This window comes from Morone saxatilis, unplaced genomic scaffold, assembly GCF_004916995.1.
Source record: "Morone saxatilis isolate NCDOM2014 unplaced genomic scaffold, NCSU_SB_2.0 Contig8, whole genome shotgun sequence".
Taxonomy (NCBI): domain Eukaryota; kingdom Metazoa; phylum Chordata; class Actinopteri; family Moronidae; genus Morone; species Morone saxatilis.
This window is the reverse complement of record NW_023340257.1, coordinates 22060858-22078803: the sequence shown is the minus strand read 5'-3', so window position 1 is coordinate 22078803 and position 17946 is coordinate 22060858. Positions and strand designations below refer to the sequence as shown.

General features: G+C 37.4%; 1 protein-coding gene across 1 annotated transcript in view; it reads left to right on the top strand.

The window, feature by feature from the left end:
* Positions 1–14633: 14633 nt before the first annotated feature.
* Positions 14634–17946, top strand: part of cadm2b (cell adhesion molecule 2b) — a 126802-nt gene continuing 123489 nt past the window's right edge. The window contains exon 1 of the mRNA XM_035679397.1: positions 14634–14945. Coding sequence (XP_035535290.1) covers positions 14885–14945 — 61 coding nt within the window. The 5' untranslated portion in view covers positions 14634–14884. The remainder of the gene's footprint in view (positions 14946–17946) is intronic.

Below are 17946 nucleotides of genomic sequence, written 5' to 3'. Positions count from 1 at the left end.
AGTTCGCTACTGACCTTGGATATAAAATTATATATTTTTTAAATATATAAATAATTTTTTTCAGTTAGACATTTACAAAGTCTTATTTTAATGCTTGATTACACACCATATAGCCTAACCTGTGCAGCCACTACCTACACACAAGATACCCTAATCTCTTTGCTTTAATAAGACTCAATTTGTCGGGCTCTTTTGCTGCTGCCCACCCACTGTTTCACTCTGCAATGCCATGGATGCCAGTTAACAAGCTGTTTTGTAATGCTGCTTCAAACACTTAGCTGTTGTTTAATGATAGCTAATGGGTTATTAAATATGTTGTTTTGCCTTGGAATATGGCCCAATGTTCATCTGGATTTTCACTCTCCATTGTCAGAAATATTTCTCTAAAAACCAATAGGTTTATGTGACAACTTGCTTTACAGTCACATCTAAACTGGCAAGTTTCTGTTTTGTGTTTTATATTTCTGCTACACTCAGTTTTACTTACTTGCATCCAGCATTGAGCCTATAAACATACTAAGAGACTGTGCCGTTTCATGATTTTAGTTATTTATTGAGTTAACAACTTTCTCCTTTTCTGCTGCTTCAGGTGGATTGGTCTAACCATCTTAATTCAATGCATAATATATTCCCCCCAATGGTTGTAGAGTCTTTAGGGAATGGCCCACACAGTAGCCTGTGCATTGTCAATTTCTTATAGCATCTCCCCAGTCTCAGCTGTGGTGAGCTAAGTGTATGGGCGTGGGGAGCAGTGAGGTTAGAACCGAGATATCAGAGGAGGACAGAGGACAGGATGACTGATACTATTACTGACTGATGTCTGTGTTCATTCTTCTTCATTCTTTGTTAACTTGACACAGTATTTTAATATCAGGAATATGTTTTATTTTGTTGACACTTTACTGAGATATTATTGAGTTTAGTTGAGTAACTTTGCTGTTGTAAACATTACTGTTGCTGCTCTAGAAACAGCATTTAGTCATATTTAAAATATAAATAAATTCTAATCATTTTCTGAATTTATTATTATTTTTAAATATATATATATATAAAGGAATTATTTAGTAATGAAAAAGAGTATTGATAAGGAACTAAAAAAAGTTAATTCAAAACATTTTTTCACAACCATGAAGATAGGACCTAAAATTGAACCCTGCGGGACCCCACAACTTATGTCTGGCAAGGGGGATGATAAATTGCCTACAGTGAAAGGAAAGGTTCTATGGGAAATGTAGTAGCTGAGCCAGCACAGTGCTGTATCTCTGATACCCACCCAGTGCTTGAGGCAGTCAATTAAAATTGCATGATCTACAGTATCAAAAGCCTCACTAAGGTCTAAAAGGATTAAGATCGAACATTCCCCAGCATACACTGTTTAAAGAAGGTCATTTGTTACTTTAAGAAGGCCTGTCTTCGTGCTATATAGCACTTTAAAATCTTATTGGACTTTTAAGAAAATGCTAAAATGTTAAACTGGTTGAACATTTCTCTTTTTAAAAAAAGACAGCAATTTCGAAAGTTAATTCAAAACTGAACAATAAAGCACTAAATAAAAAGTTTAATAAACACGACTTTTGTATCCAATTCCAAGTTGTCAGCCCTATATATAATACACTCAGCTTTAAAAGCTTACTAAACAGTAAAATCTCTGGTCAGAACTAAGAATCTTAAATTTTCAACATTTGATTAACCACTGTTCCATGACTGGCACAGTAGTTAACTATGAGGTCTGTTTCTCTCAACATGACTCTAGAATTGTGACAATTCTTTTGTTAAGCCATTAAAGGCGGTTTAATAACTACCATTCAAATTTGCTTGGCTGCTTTGAAAGAGGTACATTACAAAGAGTGATATATGATTATATCCAAGTCTCAAGTTCAGGTTTGCTGAAGGTTAGTTGTTATTCCCTCTTTGTCCTCTGAACCAATGATTTGCTTGCAAGGCCTCTTTGAAACATTTTAAATGGTTGATGAGGTCACAAGAGGGGGAATTCAGACTGCAGTGAAAAGGCTTTACATTCTGAGCTTTTTATTTTATATAAGAGAAACATGGAAGAAATAAGTACTAGAAACAAGTACGCAAGTCCTCATGTGGTTTTCATTTGCCTCAGTAGTAATAGTACTGGGAAAAGCCATAAAGACTTCTAAGAATATATTCCAAGGTACAGCTAATAATGACAACATGTGACAGATGTTAGGTGGGACTTTAAGCAGTTACAAACATGTACAATTGTACTCTGTATTTGCTTTCTATGTAACTGAATAAGATTAATAGATATTCCATGGTCAGATAATAATTAGGCCTAAGGTCAAAACATAATGATATCTCTTTTTATTATATTGGCCTTTTTAAAGAATAAAAGACAAATAAAGACTCAGCAAGGTTGCAAAGAGTTTCCAATTCATTAATAACAGTGAAATGAAGCAAAAAGATGAGCACTTCAAAAATGTCATCAAAGTGTTCATTTTTTGCAAATATCACAGAGTTCCTGTACAATTACAAAATAAAATGGCAAAGCCTAAGGTGTGGGTAGAAATAATCAATTAGAAATATTTGCTGGGATAACATTTATCTTTATTTTTATTGTTAGAAACCCTTTTTTTGTAATGTTGAAACACAGGCATGTAAGGATATATATGCGCTTGTAATAAAGTTGTGAGAAAGTCACAGTGTTGTAAATTGCAGCGCACTTAAATAAACAACTATTTATTTCTGCATTAAATACCAGAAAAAAAAAAGTTTTCATATCGGTACATATTGGATAACACACCAATACCAAGTTTTTGGGTTAGTGCACTTAGCTGTGGTTGATAGATTATTCCGAAAGGGAAGCTTATACTCGTCATCCCAAACATCTTTTCACTTTTAGTTTTGGGCATTTATACAATGTCAGATTAATGCACGGTAGTGGGTACATTTGGATTTCAACAACAACATTGTGATTACTGATAAGATCGTCATTTACTTTTATGTATCAGATATGATAATGAGATAATGCTCAAAGACAAAGATTATTGTGGCAGCAGCAGCTTAAAGTATCTCCTTACCATTTAGTCAAATGGACACCGCTGGTGAACAGTAATGTTCTGCTGACAGATTTATTCATCAAATCAGACCTTTACTAAACCAGAATTGAAATAAAATAAAAATCTGTGATGTTGGAGATTACCACCAAAACAAATTAAAATGAAGGGAAATGTGATTACTAATGTTAGATATATAGGAAGCTGTCAAGACAATTATTCATATGGAGAGAATTACACTCTGCAGAAAATTTCAATTTTATGATTTTGCATATGTCGTTCAGTGTGGATCTATGTATCTATTGAGGTTCTCCATGAGAAAATGTACTTTGCTGACAATGACAAGACATTGTAGTTTATGGAGGTGATTTTATGGAAATACTGGCTATTTTTCTATTTTTAACAGTTTGGGCTACTAGAATGAGGTTACAGTATGTTAGCCAAGGATCAAAGGAATATCAATAGTGCTTTTAGTAGAATATTTGCATGCCATTAATATGCAGGTTGTATACAAATGCATCCACATATCTGCAGCTAGTTTATCTGTAGACTTCACTCTGAGGCCTAAAATGAAGATGATGAAGATTGATTTTGATACCCCGCTGGCTAAGTTTTATACCTGAGTTGGGCACCGTTGTTGCAAAATGTTCTATTGTTGTCAATGTTTTTGTCTCCAAAACTGTCACTGTCAGTGTTTGTCAAGCATTTGGAGTCTGATTTGTTAAAGCTGTCAATCAAAAGTCAAGTTATTTTGTAGACTTCATAAAGCCTCTCTACAAATCAGTACAAGGTGATCTCCATCTGATAAGAAGCATATTAATGCAGGAAGTTTCCTGAAGTTTTATTGTGTTTTGAATCCTGCAGGTCACAGTTGTTCCAACAGAACAATTGATTTTGATGGAATAGACAACATGGTTTTGAGACATTTACAATGTTTTTTTTATCCTAGCTAACAATAGAATGTCTATTGAAAGAAACAAGAATAAATCAGATGTCTTCCTTAAAAGGAAAATATTGTAAATAGAACAGGATGAAATTAGCCTTTATCAGTACTGTTTATTCATTCAAAAACAGCAAAGTTTAGTTTTTCTAAATGGTTTACTAGGGAAAACAACAACTTAAAAGTATGTGACAAGAGGTAAAAAGTGTAGTTTAATTTAAAATAGTTATGAAAAATCAGTGTCCAAACCTCAATACATATCCATATATAGAGAGTGTGTGTGAGTCTCTGCTAACAGCCCAATTAATGGCGATGGCATTGTTCTGCAGATGAGGTGAGAGCAGCCCATTATGTCAGTCTGACTTTGCCTCCTCCTCTCAGTGCCCTGATAGGGCTCTTCTCTGTGCAGACCTGTTTTGGAGTAATGCCACAGATGGTGATGAGCCTGTGTAATCCCTGTAGATTTCCACGGTTTATAAACAGCAAGACAAGCAGCAGGTCCCTCCGATCTGAACAAACACTTCTAAATCAGGGGGTGTTTATCATGCCTGTTTGGGGTGGAGGTTGTAATTATTGCAAACAAGAGCAAACATGCAAAGAGAAATGGATTTCACAGATCTAATTGATTGGGGGAAGAGCAGCAGATTTAGCTGCTGTAACCAGCTCCCCCTCCCCACCACAGTGCTGCATGAGACTATTAGATTTGTTATAGTTTATAGCACTTGAAGTATTCATAATTTCAAATGAGATGAGGGGTGATGCAGGGTGCATTTCATAGGGCTGAATCTGAAAAACTTAAGCACAGTTGGAAATGGCTCATTGCTATGTACCTCACAGAAAACAACAGATTTCTGGCTCATAATAGTCGAGACCATGAATCTAACCCTGCATGCACAGACCGGGAGAGTGAATCGAGATAATTGACAAATACCTTGGCGAAATGAAATGCTGCGCACGCTGGAAGTAACATCAGTGTTTGCTTTCTGTCTGGCAAAAGAATCACAGCATTTTGATGTATTGCCTCACCCCTGCACAAAAATACATTCTTTTTGTCAGGTGAATTCCTTCCCAATTTTCCAGGCAACAATAGTAACATCGGGAAATTGGCTTGATCCATGACATGTTGACATTTCATTTGGAGAAATCAATCAAAATCTACCAGCAAAAAGGCGCATGCAATGTGTCAAATGAAACTGCTGAAATCAAAAGTTTTATGTGAAAGGTTTTGGAATATTTATCAAGTAAATGAGATATATCAGAGCGCCACACAAATCACAGGAGAACTAATCAAGATTTTTTTCTTGCACTGTTAGTGAAAGGTAATACCCAGGGGAAATTATTATTATCTGCAAGGCTAGTTTTGTTTTCTGGTGCTTTAATGTGAAAAATTTAACTGTACGAAAATTACAAATTGGAAAATCTATTTTGATCGACAGTTTGAGGCATTACAAATTCCTTCCATTGTCTGTGTGTAGCATAGAAATACAGGCTTGATGTTAAGTATGCTTTTGTTTTTGTGGTTCACCTTGTTTTACATGTACAGCGACTAGAGAGTCATCTAAAATTAGCAGCACAGTTTGAGAAACAGCAGGTAGTGCACCCGACTAATAGACTCTAGAGGTGAATTAGCCATTAGCTGAAAAGGCTAATTCACCTCTAAACCAGATGTCTTTGTGAAAGTGAAAAAAGTGAAATTGTAAATGGAACAAAGAGAGAGGTGCAGAGAGAAAACATGTGTTGACTGGACCAAAGTAAATGTACAACCGTGTATTATACCCAGTGTAAAATATTTTGAGTAGAATATGCTAAAGGTTTCTTTATGGGTGACATATAACTAGAAGATGTCTTTTCTGTCATTTGATTATTTTCAGTGAGGTTTTTGCCTGGCAGAATGCCACTGTATCCTCTGGGGTTTGGCATTGCCACCCTGGCAGATTTGTTTTGACCAAAAAGGACATATCGAAATACTCACTTTAGGGAAGAGGTGCAAATGCCTCTTAATGGATCTGGCGTGGCACCTGTCAGGTCTGCACAGATCCATGGTTAGCACACAGCACAGCCACACACTCTAATCACCCTGCTGTGGTCTGACAAGCTGTTTGGGAGACAGATCTTAAAGTCTGAACCAGCAAAAAGATGAGTGCACTTCTAAATTTTGGTTAAGTGTAAAAATTCAAACATCAGCAGGCTGTTATATACTGTATTAATATGTCAGTGGGGTAGTTCGCTTGACCAAAAACATCATTATACAGCTTAGCCTGAATGCATGCTTCCTTGCGTACCATCACTTATTTATATCAGTTTATTTTACTTTGATGTGAGCAAAGCTTGTAATTGCGTGTACCTCAGTCATCATGTTTCCTTGATGAAATTTTTATCCATGTATGAATTATGTATTAGTTATGCATAATGTACCGATGGAATTCCACTTTTTATCCAAAACAAAACTTAGGAAAGTTTTTTTTTTTTTAAATTTCACTTAACTTCTATATATCCGATGCTTGTATTTAGCAAACTCAGAGTAAACCTTTTCCAAACAACATACTAATATTTGCAAACACTCCTGATCAGAATGTTATAGAATAAGCAGACCACTGTTAAATGTGTGGACCACAGTGTATCACTGCACCCACATGCATCACTCTGTTTAGGTAGAGATGTTTTACAGCAGTCTTTCACTGGTTTGCAAATAGTGTATTAGTCATTCCTTTAAAAGCCTGAGGCAAGCAGTAGAGTTCTTAATACACTGGAGTGGACGCCAAAAGAAGTGGTGAGTGTAGAGGCCTGTCAAGGAACAGGTACAGTAATGTGCTGTGGGAGAAAATAAGGTTGTGTTTTAAATTAGACAACATGCAATCTTGAAGTTGAATATTTTAGCTGCAGAGAGAGACATGGTGCTGAATGGACACACATCAGAACTTGGTAATGGCTCATAGTCCAATTATAAGAAACCTAATTAAGAGGGCTTGCTTAGAGTTATGGGAAGAACTAGTTTTAACAGAAAACTTGACAGAAAGTTGCGCTTGCTACCACTGGGACCATCATTTCTTTCCCCGCTCAGTAGTTCAATGAAGTGCTACTGAGCAGCTAATTTTATAAGGAGTACGGTCTAGACCTGCTCTATTTGAAAAGTGCACTGAGATAACTTTTGTTATGAACTGACTCTATACAAATAAAATTCAACTGAATTGAATTGAATTGAAGTAGTTTTTAAAAGAAAGCTGCTGGCTGAACCTTTTCTTGTCACAGATTGGCTTCTCTGTCTATAGACAGAAAACCACTGTTGGTTTATTGATTTTTATCATCATTTTTTTTTCCGAATAAGAACAATCATACTCAGTTACTTCATAGTAAATGGAGCCTTTTGACATTAACTTTTACTGTTCATCTACTTTTCAGTGAAATCATGATGATTATTGTATGCATGTGATTTTGAAGTTCTACATACCAGTGGAACACAGTTTATTACATTTGAACACATTTAATTATTTTGTATATGATATTGCATATATATACTTACCACGTTGTAATGTACCTATTACTATAAAACTACTGTGGTATTAATTCCAGCAATATTAGTTGCCATACTCTGTAAGAACCTAAGCATGAGCTATTTTAGTTAGTTTTATCAGTGTTGATTGTTTTACCACATAACTCTGGATGATAATTATGACATTATTAACAGTTGCCTGCGTGGTTCAGTTGGTAAACATGGGAAGATGTGTTTTATCATTCTAAACAAAAAAAATAACAAACTGTTACAACAGTCACAATCACAACTGAAATATATGTCATGGCAACTACATTTTGAATTTTTCTTTGAAAAAGAATATTGTTTATAATTTTGACAGTAGCCATATTCCAATTCATAAAAAGTTCAAGATGTGTGACACAAGTCACAAACTGCATATGCCATACTGCAATACTTATCAAGACTTCTGTTTTGCAGCTCTATTATACTTAGACTTGTGTGTGTGTGAAAGACAGAAGGATGACAGAAACAGAGAGAGAAGGAGAGGGGGAGAATATGATATCAATACTAAGATTGACTCGGTAGGGGGAGGATGTAGAGGCAGAAGCTGGCACGCACAGAAGATTGGCAGCAGGGAACAGATGGTCAGGAGGAGAAAGGAAACATGACCAGGATGTGTAGTTATGCAAAGATAAGCAAAGGAGGTGCCGAGAGTGCTGATGAGCTATGAGACACTGGCATCATAATTCTGTGTATAACACAGCTATCCAAGTATCAAAAACTTTTGGTAATGCTTGCCGTGTTAGACTGCTAAAGGAGTTGTGGAATGCTTTTAAAACATGTTACTTATTGTTTCTCATTTAGTGTATAATGAATAAAAGCTTTTAGACACCAGATGTGGTGCTTTTTATTTTTGATTGATGGAGCTGTTTTGTTTTCATAAATTTGGATGTAATACATCAATAGACAGATAAAATTATAATATCAGTATCATTTAGGTTTATGTTATAGCTGCTGAATGTTGTTTTTCTTGACTTTGATTAATGTGATGGAATGACCTTGGTGCTTGAAATTACATTTTCTTCCAGACATTACAACTCTCGCATCGAAATTTTAATCTTCAGTTGAAATGCAAATATTAAATAGCTGTACGCCAATGTGACTGCTTTTGTCAGAGCAGCATAATGGTGGTAAACAGCAACACTGACCAGCACGTAACAAAACTGAGACTGGGGACTTCAAATCTTGCGCAAGTCCATATCAAAGTGATTCTGGCCCCAATAAGCACTGAGTGAGAAATCCACCATGGGCAGCTAAATTCTGAAATCAGCCCATTTTCCATGCAGTGGTCTGTGAGAACACCAGCTGCTGTGTGGACGTGAGCCCTAACACAAAGCATTTCACTCTGCATAACCAGGGCACTAGGTTTTTGTTTGTATTGGCAAGGATGGAGAGGTGGAGAGAGGAGCGTCTGCTGGAATATGCCTCCATACTGGTCCCATGGGGGTGGCGTGTGCCCTTGAAAAGATGCTTGGTTTGTAAAGTTAAGACAAAAGACCAGTATTGATTGAATTATTACAGCTCCACGCTCCTGGCGCTGTGCAGTAACAATACAGAAATCACCATGCACCTCTCCTGGCCCAAACATGACTCATCTTTCAATAGGGGGTTGTTGTGTTACCATGTTTATTTAACATTTCATTTGCAATTAATGAGCCATACTACAGTTCTGCCCAGTTCTGCCCAGTTCTGTGATGTGAGTGATGTGTAGTAACAGTACTTTGTGTTACTGTGCTGGGTATCCTTATACTGTAGCACTTCTACATCAAATGGTGCTGAAATATTTTACTTAAGCACAAACACTCTCACAGCCATAGCTGTAATATGTTATGTTACATGAAAACTGAGGGTATGTTGGATAATAAGGCTTTTAGGGAATATTGTGCAAATATTTATACTCAAGTGTGTTCTAAGAAAAATCTCAACTCTCATTATATATTAAAACACAGTTTGAGGTTTCGTCTTGTATTTTGTTGAGTTATATTTTCAATACTCTTGAGTGGCAGAGCATACTTTAGGTTAATTGTTTGAATGGAGAACATGGATGTCCTTGGGTCTGTTTCAACTTGCTTAGCTATGCGGATAACTTTTCAGAGCAAAACAAATGCTTTTATGTCAGTCCGTGTTTCAGATATGAGAGAGTTACTCTGCAAAATTATGTTTTGGCCTCAGTTCAAGATTCGATCCACATGTGGTCTGAAATGAGTTGACTACTACTCAGCTGACTCATGGCTCCTTCAAATTTCAACTAGAAATGTATTACATATTGAGTTCAACTACAAATTTCATTATTATTAATTAGCTATTTGTGAATGTGAAGCATCTTATTTGCTGATAGGTTGATACCAAAATGTGGCTGATATATTGGTGCGTCCCTTAAATGTATTCACAGATTTTTACCATTAAAATGTGCAAAAGGTTTTCATGAATGTTTGATGAAGCCAATACGAAGCCAATATGAAGCCTCTTTGTGTAATTACTGTTAAAGGTCTAATGTTCCTAAAGAAGCTTTGGTTTCCTTACATCTCTGTGACATTGCCACAAAAAGCTGAATCACTTGATATGATTGTCAGTCGTCCAGCTGACTAACTCTTCAGCTTGGTTGCAGCATATGGTGGATATAAAGAATGCATTTTTAGGTAAGATATCTGATCAAATTTGAGGAACATATGGTTGCACTTTTATTGGAAAATAGTAATCAGAACCTGCATGTACAACAATCATGGCATGACTCACTGTGTGTATTCGTGTTATTTGTGTATACTTGATTTAATTTGGTGCATATAGCACCTCCAGACAACATATTGGAGTGATTACCTCTAATTCCGCTGCCTATAATGACAACCATAGAGTGCTGACTTGCATATTATTTGGTACAGAAAACCCATTATCAAATGTAGCAGTTCCCAATCCCATCCATAAGGCAATAAACAGATGGAATTGTATTCCCACCAGCCATCAATAGCAAATATTCTTACAGGCATAAGGAAAGGCACAAGGAACATAAAGCTCTCATCTTAACACGTTGTTAAAGTTCAAGCTGTACAAAGCTTGAGAGAGCAGGTATTATTTCCCAGTGGAGCACTGACAGAAAAAAAACATACATGTGTCAGACGCACTGGATTATAACAGCCTCATATGGAGAGTAGTATACAAAGTCCTGTGCTATTGTTTTAGTTTGAACTTTAACCCTCAGTTCTGTAGTGAAAAGGCACTTTAGATTCATGAACAGCAGTATCACTGTTTCTACAACCTTTAGTTGAACAAGTACAGCTTCTGCAGGCAGTAGAAATAATAATTGTGTGTTATTTTGACACAATATTGGCATAAAAAATATGCTTTTCATCATAATTGGCAGTGATACAGGAAAGCTGTGATATATACATATTATTTAGAGAAATAGTATTGACTCTAAATGCTCCTTTTCATCTTGTCTGCCAGTGTCTTCAAGAAGTGCATTGCAACACATGCTGCACATCATTACACAGAAGCATGGTGCAGAATAATGACAATGATTTCTCAAAGTGTGGACCAAAAATATTAGTGCTCATCTCCTTGCGATAAATTAGCTAACTACTAATTAAAATATTCTATCTTTCTTAAGCACGCTGCTATTTGCTACCTCTTTGATCAAGAAAATATGAGGCAAACGACAAATTAAAGGGATATATCATCCACAAATGACATGCTAAGACTGCTCTATATTCTCAAGTAGAATATTATATATTATGTCTGTTAGAGTTTTCTGGAATGAATTATGACTCATTTTCACAATCATTAACAAGTCCTGCAACTGAACTACATCCTAAAATAAAACTTACAACTGTCAACAGAGGGAGACAGAAGTGCTTGAAAATGTGTCTGATGAAAAATAGGATTAAAAGTTGTAATCTCACTGACAACATTTGCATTATGTATTTAGTAGTTTGCTACAAAGGGATGAGAGGTTGGCTAGGCGTTCACAGCGATAGTCTTTGTATTCCTAATGTGTAAAACACAACTGTAATACTCCCTCAAGGTAAGAACCAAACTGCAATGCTTTTGTGAGTGATACTTTTAATTGAATCTTATGAATTAATTAATTAAGGGTGTTTTGGGAGCTAATTAATATGAAAACTGAACATTTTAATCTCTGTGCTTTTTAATGGTATTTCTGAACAACACACATGCACACAGGGAACACATTGCTTAATTCAGCATTTTCAATCATGTGCATAACTCTTCTGTGATTACTTAATACATTAAGTAAGAGTTACATCTTGTTCAAAGCAGGTGGATTTAAAGTTTTTATTCAACTCTTCATGTATAATTAGTTCACCTCTTTTGTTTCTGTTTGTTCTCTGATTAAAGCCAAGTTTCTAATGGGAATCTGTAACAGCACCATCCAACTGAGGTAGTTTAAGCTTTGCTTGTCCACTGCTTCAGCTGATTAGAAAATAGTATGAATATGAATGGAAAAAAAGGAGATTTTAGAGCTAAAAAATCTCAGATAGATATCAATATCAGTCATTTTTCTGAGGATTAAAAAGTTGGTATACATATTTTAACATAAACATCATAAAGAAACATTTGTTATATAAAGCTCAGCTATTAGTGCATTAAATAATTAAATAATTGTGATCAAGATATGTACAGACTTGTAAATGCTTTCTAATGGACACTCTATGTAATGGAGAGACAGTATATTAGCTCAAATACTGTATCTTAAAAAATACATCAAACATCTGTACTGTAATTTCTTGCTATTTATAGGTCAAAATAGATGTTGCTATCAATATATTAACTATAAACTTGTTGGTTAGGCATATAGTACAGATCCAATCCAAGCAGAAGAATACTGTCATACAGTGACAGTGACAGTGACCTCTACATTATTGAATGTAGATTCAGTTTTTTGTAAGGTTTCATAGAATTTGTACAATAAGTAAAGACAAACATCCTACAGTTTTACTTTGAAATCTCCACTTTTAAAAACATGTTATGCAAGATAAGCACATACCAAGGGTATAATGTTGTATGAAGCTCTTGTTTAGTTCTTGAAAGATTGAATATTACCTCAATCACAATGAATAACAACGCTGGATTCTGGAGTGTGTAGTATTTCAGAATCAGTATCAGAAATACTTTATTGATCCCTGGGGGGAAATGTGTTTACAGTATTTATTGCTTAAATGACAAAAAGATTGACATAACTCATGTCCTGATCCTGTGTGTACTTCATCACCTGGAATGGTCCATTTACATAAAGCATTCAGCCTTCACGACTGCTGTCATTCAGGCCCATCCTGAAATGGATTGTGCACCTAGTGTGTCTGGATGAGTTGTTTTTCAATCAGTGAGGAGGATTAAATGCTATCAGTGCCAAGTTAATCCATATAAATGTTATTCATCTTAGCTTAAACTTTTGTTTTTGAATCTGGCAATGGGAATGTTAAATGATACAAAGAACAGTATGCAGTATAATGTCACACAGATAAGTGCTCCTCTGCATTACAGATCTGTGTCAGCATGCTGTGCTTTTCCGCTGAAGCCACATAGTCAATAAATTCTCACTGTTTAAAAGGCGCATGAGTAGAATTTTACTCTCAAAGATCTAATGAAATGACGAGGAATTGACCTTGAGGACACATGGGATTGATTCTTTACCACCATCCTCATGGTAATTGACCTTCTATGGTTCTGATCTGAATTATAAGTGAGTTGTATAGAGAATATATGTCACACAAGAGTGCTCAGTCCTTCAAGGTTTACAATTCAGGAAGGCAACAATGGTTCCACAGGGATTAGAGATGTGCATGGTTCCGAGTTAGAAGACTAAAACGCAGCATCAGCATACAAAAGTGAATGAGCACATCTCTTAGTAAAAGGTTCCCATTCGATCCATTCTGATTAAAAGCTGTAATGGATTTGAACATGCTGAAAAACGGCGCATTAATTTCTCGTTTGGCAATGAAAATTAGTGATCCAACTGATTGCTTGTTTAGATAATGAATGGCAGAGCCTCACATGTCATTTACATCCATTCATGCTGCGAGAAAAGCCAGTGATTTAAAAGCCTGGAATATATTTTTAGCACCACAGCTTTTTTCTCAGGTGCTATGGCCAGGTCAGCAATTTGATTTGAAGTGGGAGTGGCGTGGAAGGCCACTGTGCAAAATTGAACCAAATTCGACCTGCAGCATGTTAAACCATGTGTAAAATCCTCGCGATGGGCTTAGAAAACGATCCCTGGCTGGAGCTGCAGCTTCCCCCCCCCCACCCCACCTCTGTCTTTAGGGATGGTCACGCTCATTTCTGTGCACCACTCATAGGAGCCTTTGAAGGAAAAGCAATGTCCAGGAGCCCATTAACCTGCCCTGCGCCTGTGCACCGATTCCTGACACACACGCAGACACCAGGTCACAACCTCTGAGAAAAAGCAGCCACCTTTTCACACAACATGCAGGTCTTTCTTTGGTTATTGCATGCTATTGGTTTTTTTATTGTATTTCCAAGACTCCAAGAAAAATCCTCTTGTAAAATTTCCCAAGTGATAATAACTGTCAGTTTTGCAGTGACACTTATTTTGAGTTGTCTAGTGTTGACTGCAGGCTTGTTTGTCTGCTCATAAAGCTGTTATGACTCTGGGGCGGCTGTTCAAAACTGTCTAAAAGTGTTAAATTAACTCTGCTAGCTGTGAGCATATTTTAATACATTAAATCACTGGCATGGTGATTTTTGCACTCACACAGTTAAGACTCACACTGACAAAAACATGAAGTGGAGAGTATCATTATTACTTCATTTTAGAGCCTAGGGTCTGTGGTGGTACACAGTGGCCTGTTCTGACCTTATTATATTTTTATGATGGCCCTAAACTATCACCATATTCATGCAGAGACTTATTGTTCTGCTCTGATATTTGTGGTGTGTTATCCTTGTACAACTGATCACAGGATCACTAATTTACCCTCCCGAAATGCATGTAAGAAAGTAACCTTTATGTCACAGGGTGTAATTGTTTTGACAGTTTACCAGAGATCAGAACTATTTCTAGGTGTTCTCCATTGGTGAAGCGTCTTCATTAGTCAAAAAGCGTGGGCGGGACTCTTGCTCTCTGCAGCGAGTCAAAGAGAAAGGCAATAAAGGGAGACAGGAGCTGCACTTTGCCGACGAGCATCTCTGCCGTCCTGCTTCACTACAGTAATCACTGCCCCCGGATCTGCGAAAATACACAGGGACTCCTCTGTAAAAGGCAGAGTTCATCAATGTAACTCCGGTCAGTCCGAAACTGCGCCGTTTACCTGGATAAGTCCATCCCGACGAGAAGACAGAGAAAGAGAGAAAAAAAAGACAGAGACAAACGCGAGTGGAGTTTCGACGTAAAATTGTGAAGGAAAAGAGAAGAATATGATCGTCAAGCAGCACTTGATCTTCATCCTTTACAGCCTCTGCGCAGACGTCTTTAAAGGTGAGCGCTGGATGCTGCTGTATAGACGGGTGTGGTGTGCGGGGAGGTGGTGGCTGCGTGAAGTGTAAAGATCATATGTGATCATGTCACACGTGAGTGCAAGTATTCAATACAAAGAGAGTTGATTTTCCTCTAAAATGATGCGTGTTTGCGCAGCAGTTTTGGCCGGAGGACGGCTGTCGTCTGCTGTCAGAGCCGACTGTGCTGGAATGCCTGGAAGTTGAATTGTGCAGCGCAATGAAAAGCAGAATGCGGGTGCACAAGTTTTTGTATCGGAGACAACTTGGATGTTGCCCTTCCTATGTATTAAGTGACAGATAAAACATCAGGCTGCAGATGAGTCGCCTGCAGTCCCCTCCTGTTTGTCTGTTCATCCAGTTATGTCCCCTGGAGCTGACACAGGGATGCACGAAAGGTTACAGCAGCTGGTGGCGTGCGTCTTGTTTGTTGTGTGAGATCGGTGTCATTGAGTCGATCATTTATAAGTCATCCTGTCGGGTCTCTTTGGGCCTTTTTTAAGTAATTTCACACATGACTTTAAATCAGTGAATTTCACAAGAATTCTTTGATATAGCAGTGGCTGCATTTGAGTTTAGATTGTGTCTCCAGCACGGTCAGTTTGCGCACTGTGTGTGAGTGCAGGCAGAATGTGTGTGTGTGCGGACGCGTTCTCCAGGAGTGCCTGTATGCATTACTGACCGTGCAAGCCATGTAGTCGCTTATTCAAAGTTGAGCTGCTGGTATCAGACGCAGGTTAGGTTGCCTGTGTGGTGCCTCTCTGCAGCCAGGCATCAGTGTCTCCTCATGACAACTCCCTCAACTCCCCACAGACCGTCCCGCTCTTGGACATGCTTGCGCAGCCACCGCCCTGTAGGCGACCAGTGCGCAGATACATAACGCCTACAGCAGAGGGGGGTGGATGGGGGCTGTCAAAGCAGTTCATGTCAGGAACTCCCAAATCAAAGCAAACGAAATCCCCACTGACCCAAATTTGACAAAGATTTTGTCCCACATGTCATCAGAAGGAATGATACCGTAAACAGTAGTGAGGAGATAACAGTAGTGAGAGTGACCTGTGATCAGTGTGTTCTGATTATTCTGATGATTTTGAATTAATTTAAATTATTTATGTTGAGGTTTCCCCCAAGGAACAAACACAGACCATCAAATCAGCAGGAAACCTATAGTCAGACTCTCTGCTGCTCATTTAACTTCCAAATTGCATCATTACAACAAAACAATTCTTAAATGAGTTCTATTTCAGTGTATTTCTGCCACATGTCAAATAATTTTAATCCAAGTGTCAGTGTTTAAGAAAATGCACAGCTCAGTTTAGCTCAATTTCTAGGCAGCTTAATGGTGTTAAATTTCTCTCTAAAATTACAAAATGATTATTATTATTTGCCTTGATGTATGTTATTTGGCACTCTTGCAGTCTTTCCTTTTGGCAAGTTTACACCCCACACATTTGTTTCATCTCAATGCGCTGTCCAACTCAAGTGGTGTATATCCAGCTGTGACCTGATGACACATCCCGCCACATCCACCTCATGCCATGCCGATTCAAGGCGTGCCCCCTTTGGAGTTAAATGACCATGCGTGATTTTGCATGTTTTATTAACATTGTAGTAGTTACATAACTGCTTAATCTTTGGCACACCATTTCCATCCAGAAAGCCATTAGTGTCAGTCCGTGTCAGTATTGCATGAAAATTAACTTGCAGATACATGGAAGTAACTTTGAAAACCTTTTGATAGTGCATTTAAGGATACTTGGGATTACTTAGGATTTGAGAATTGGCCACCGGTAAGAATTGTATTCTTGGACTATATTGTAAGGAAAGCCATATGTATATATTGAAAGTCAATGGTGTTAAAAGGATGTGAATGTGAATTGAACGCCTTCGTCTTACCCTCCTATTCAAAGTGTGTAGGAGAAACGTGCGTCAGCCGTAGTAGTAGTAGTTTCTCCTACTACGTTTGCTGAAAACGTGAAAGGCCCTATCTAGAGCCAGTGTTTGGTTTGTCCTTCAACACTTGACCTGTGTGTAACATTTACGAGGATCTATTGGCTGAAATTGAATATAATATTAATAGGTATGTTTTTTTAACATTGTTGTTGGCCTGCCAGGATGCTCCATGTCCCATCTATTTAGATTTAAGTTTAAGTATCCAGAATAATGAATGAAATATTATAACATGCTTGAATGTCAGACGCCAATCATGGCTTTAACAATAGAGTAGAAATACCAAAAGTCCAACTTTAAACTAATCACTTCCCTCTTTTTTTTTCTTTTTAGTGGACATTATACATTGTTGCATTATATTGCTATTTCAATATATGGCTCTATCAGAGGGCTGTGATCAGAAACTATGCTTTTCCTGCTCTGGATTCCATATGGAATACTGTAATATAAGGCTCAAAAGGTACAAGGGCTAGCATATGATTCTGTTGCTACAGAACTGTTAGCATTAGCATCATTAGCTAACACAACAGTGATAACAGTGTCGAGAATAAAAATGGGCATCAGAAAGCAAGCCCATTTTGCAACAGATTTTGATTCATGACATCCTGCCAGAGAGAACAAGGCATGGCGAGTTTTATCATCATGTGTAAGAGCTCTGCTAAGATAGTGCCCACTTCAAACGCTACTTTAAATATTTATGTGTCTCAAGTTTAGACACATGAAGTTGTAGTGCCCAGGGTAGCGCCCCAAAAGAAAGCACTGAGAGAGCACACACCTCCGACAAGGCTGCAAATTTGTTATTAAAATGGTCTGACATTTCATTAGGATCAGGATCCGCTGCAAAATAGACAGACACATATGCCAGATTTTTTCATTCGAGTAAGTAGTTTGCAGTAGTAGTTTGTGGCAGATATTCAAAGAATTCCCCATCTTGCGGTGTTAACAAGTCATTTTAATAAACTGACAATGTGCATCTCGATCAGGTTCTGCACTAGGACGTGCTTTAACCTTTCACCAAATTTCATTCAAATGTG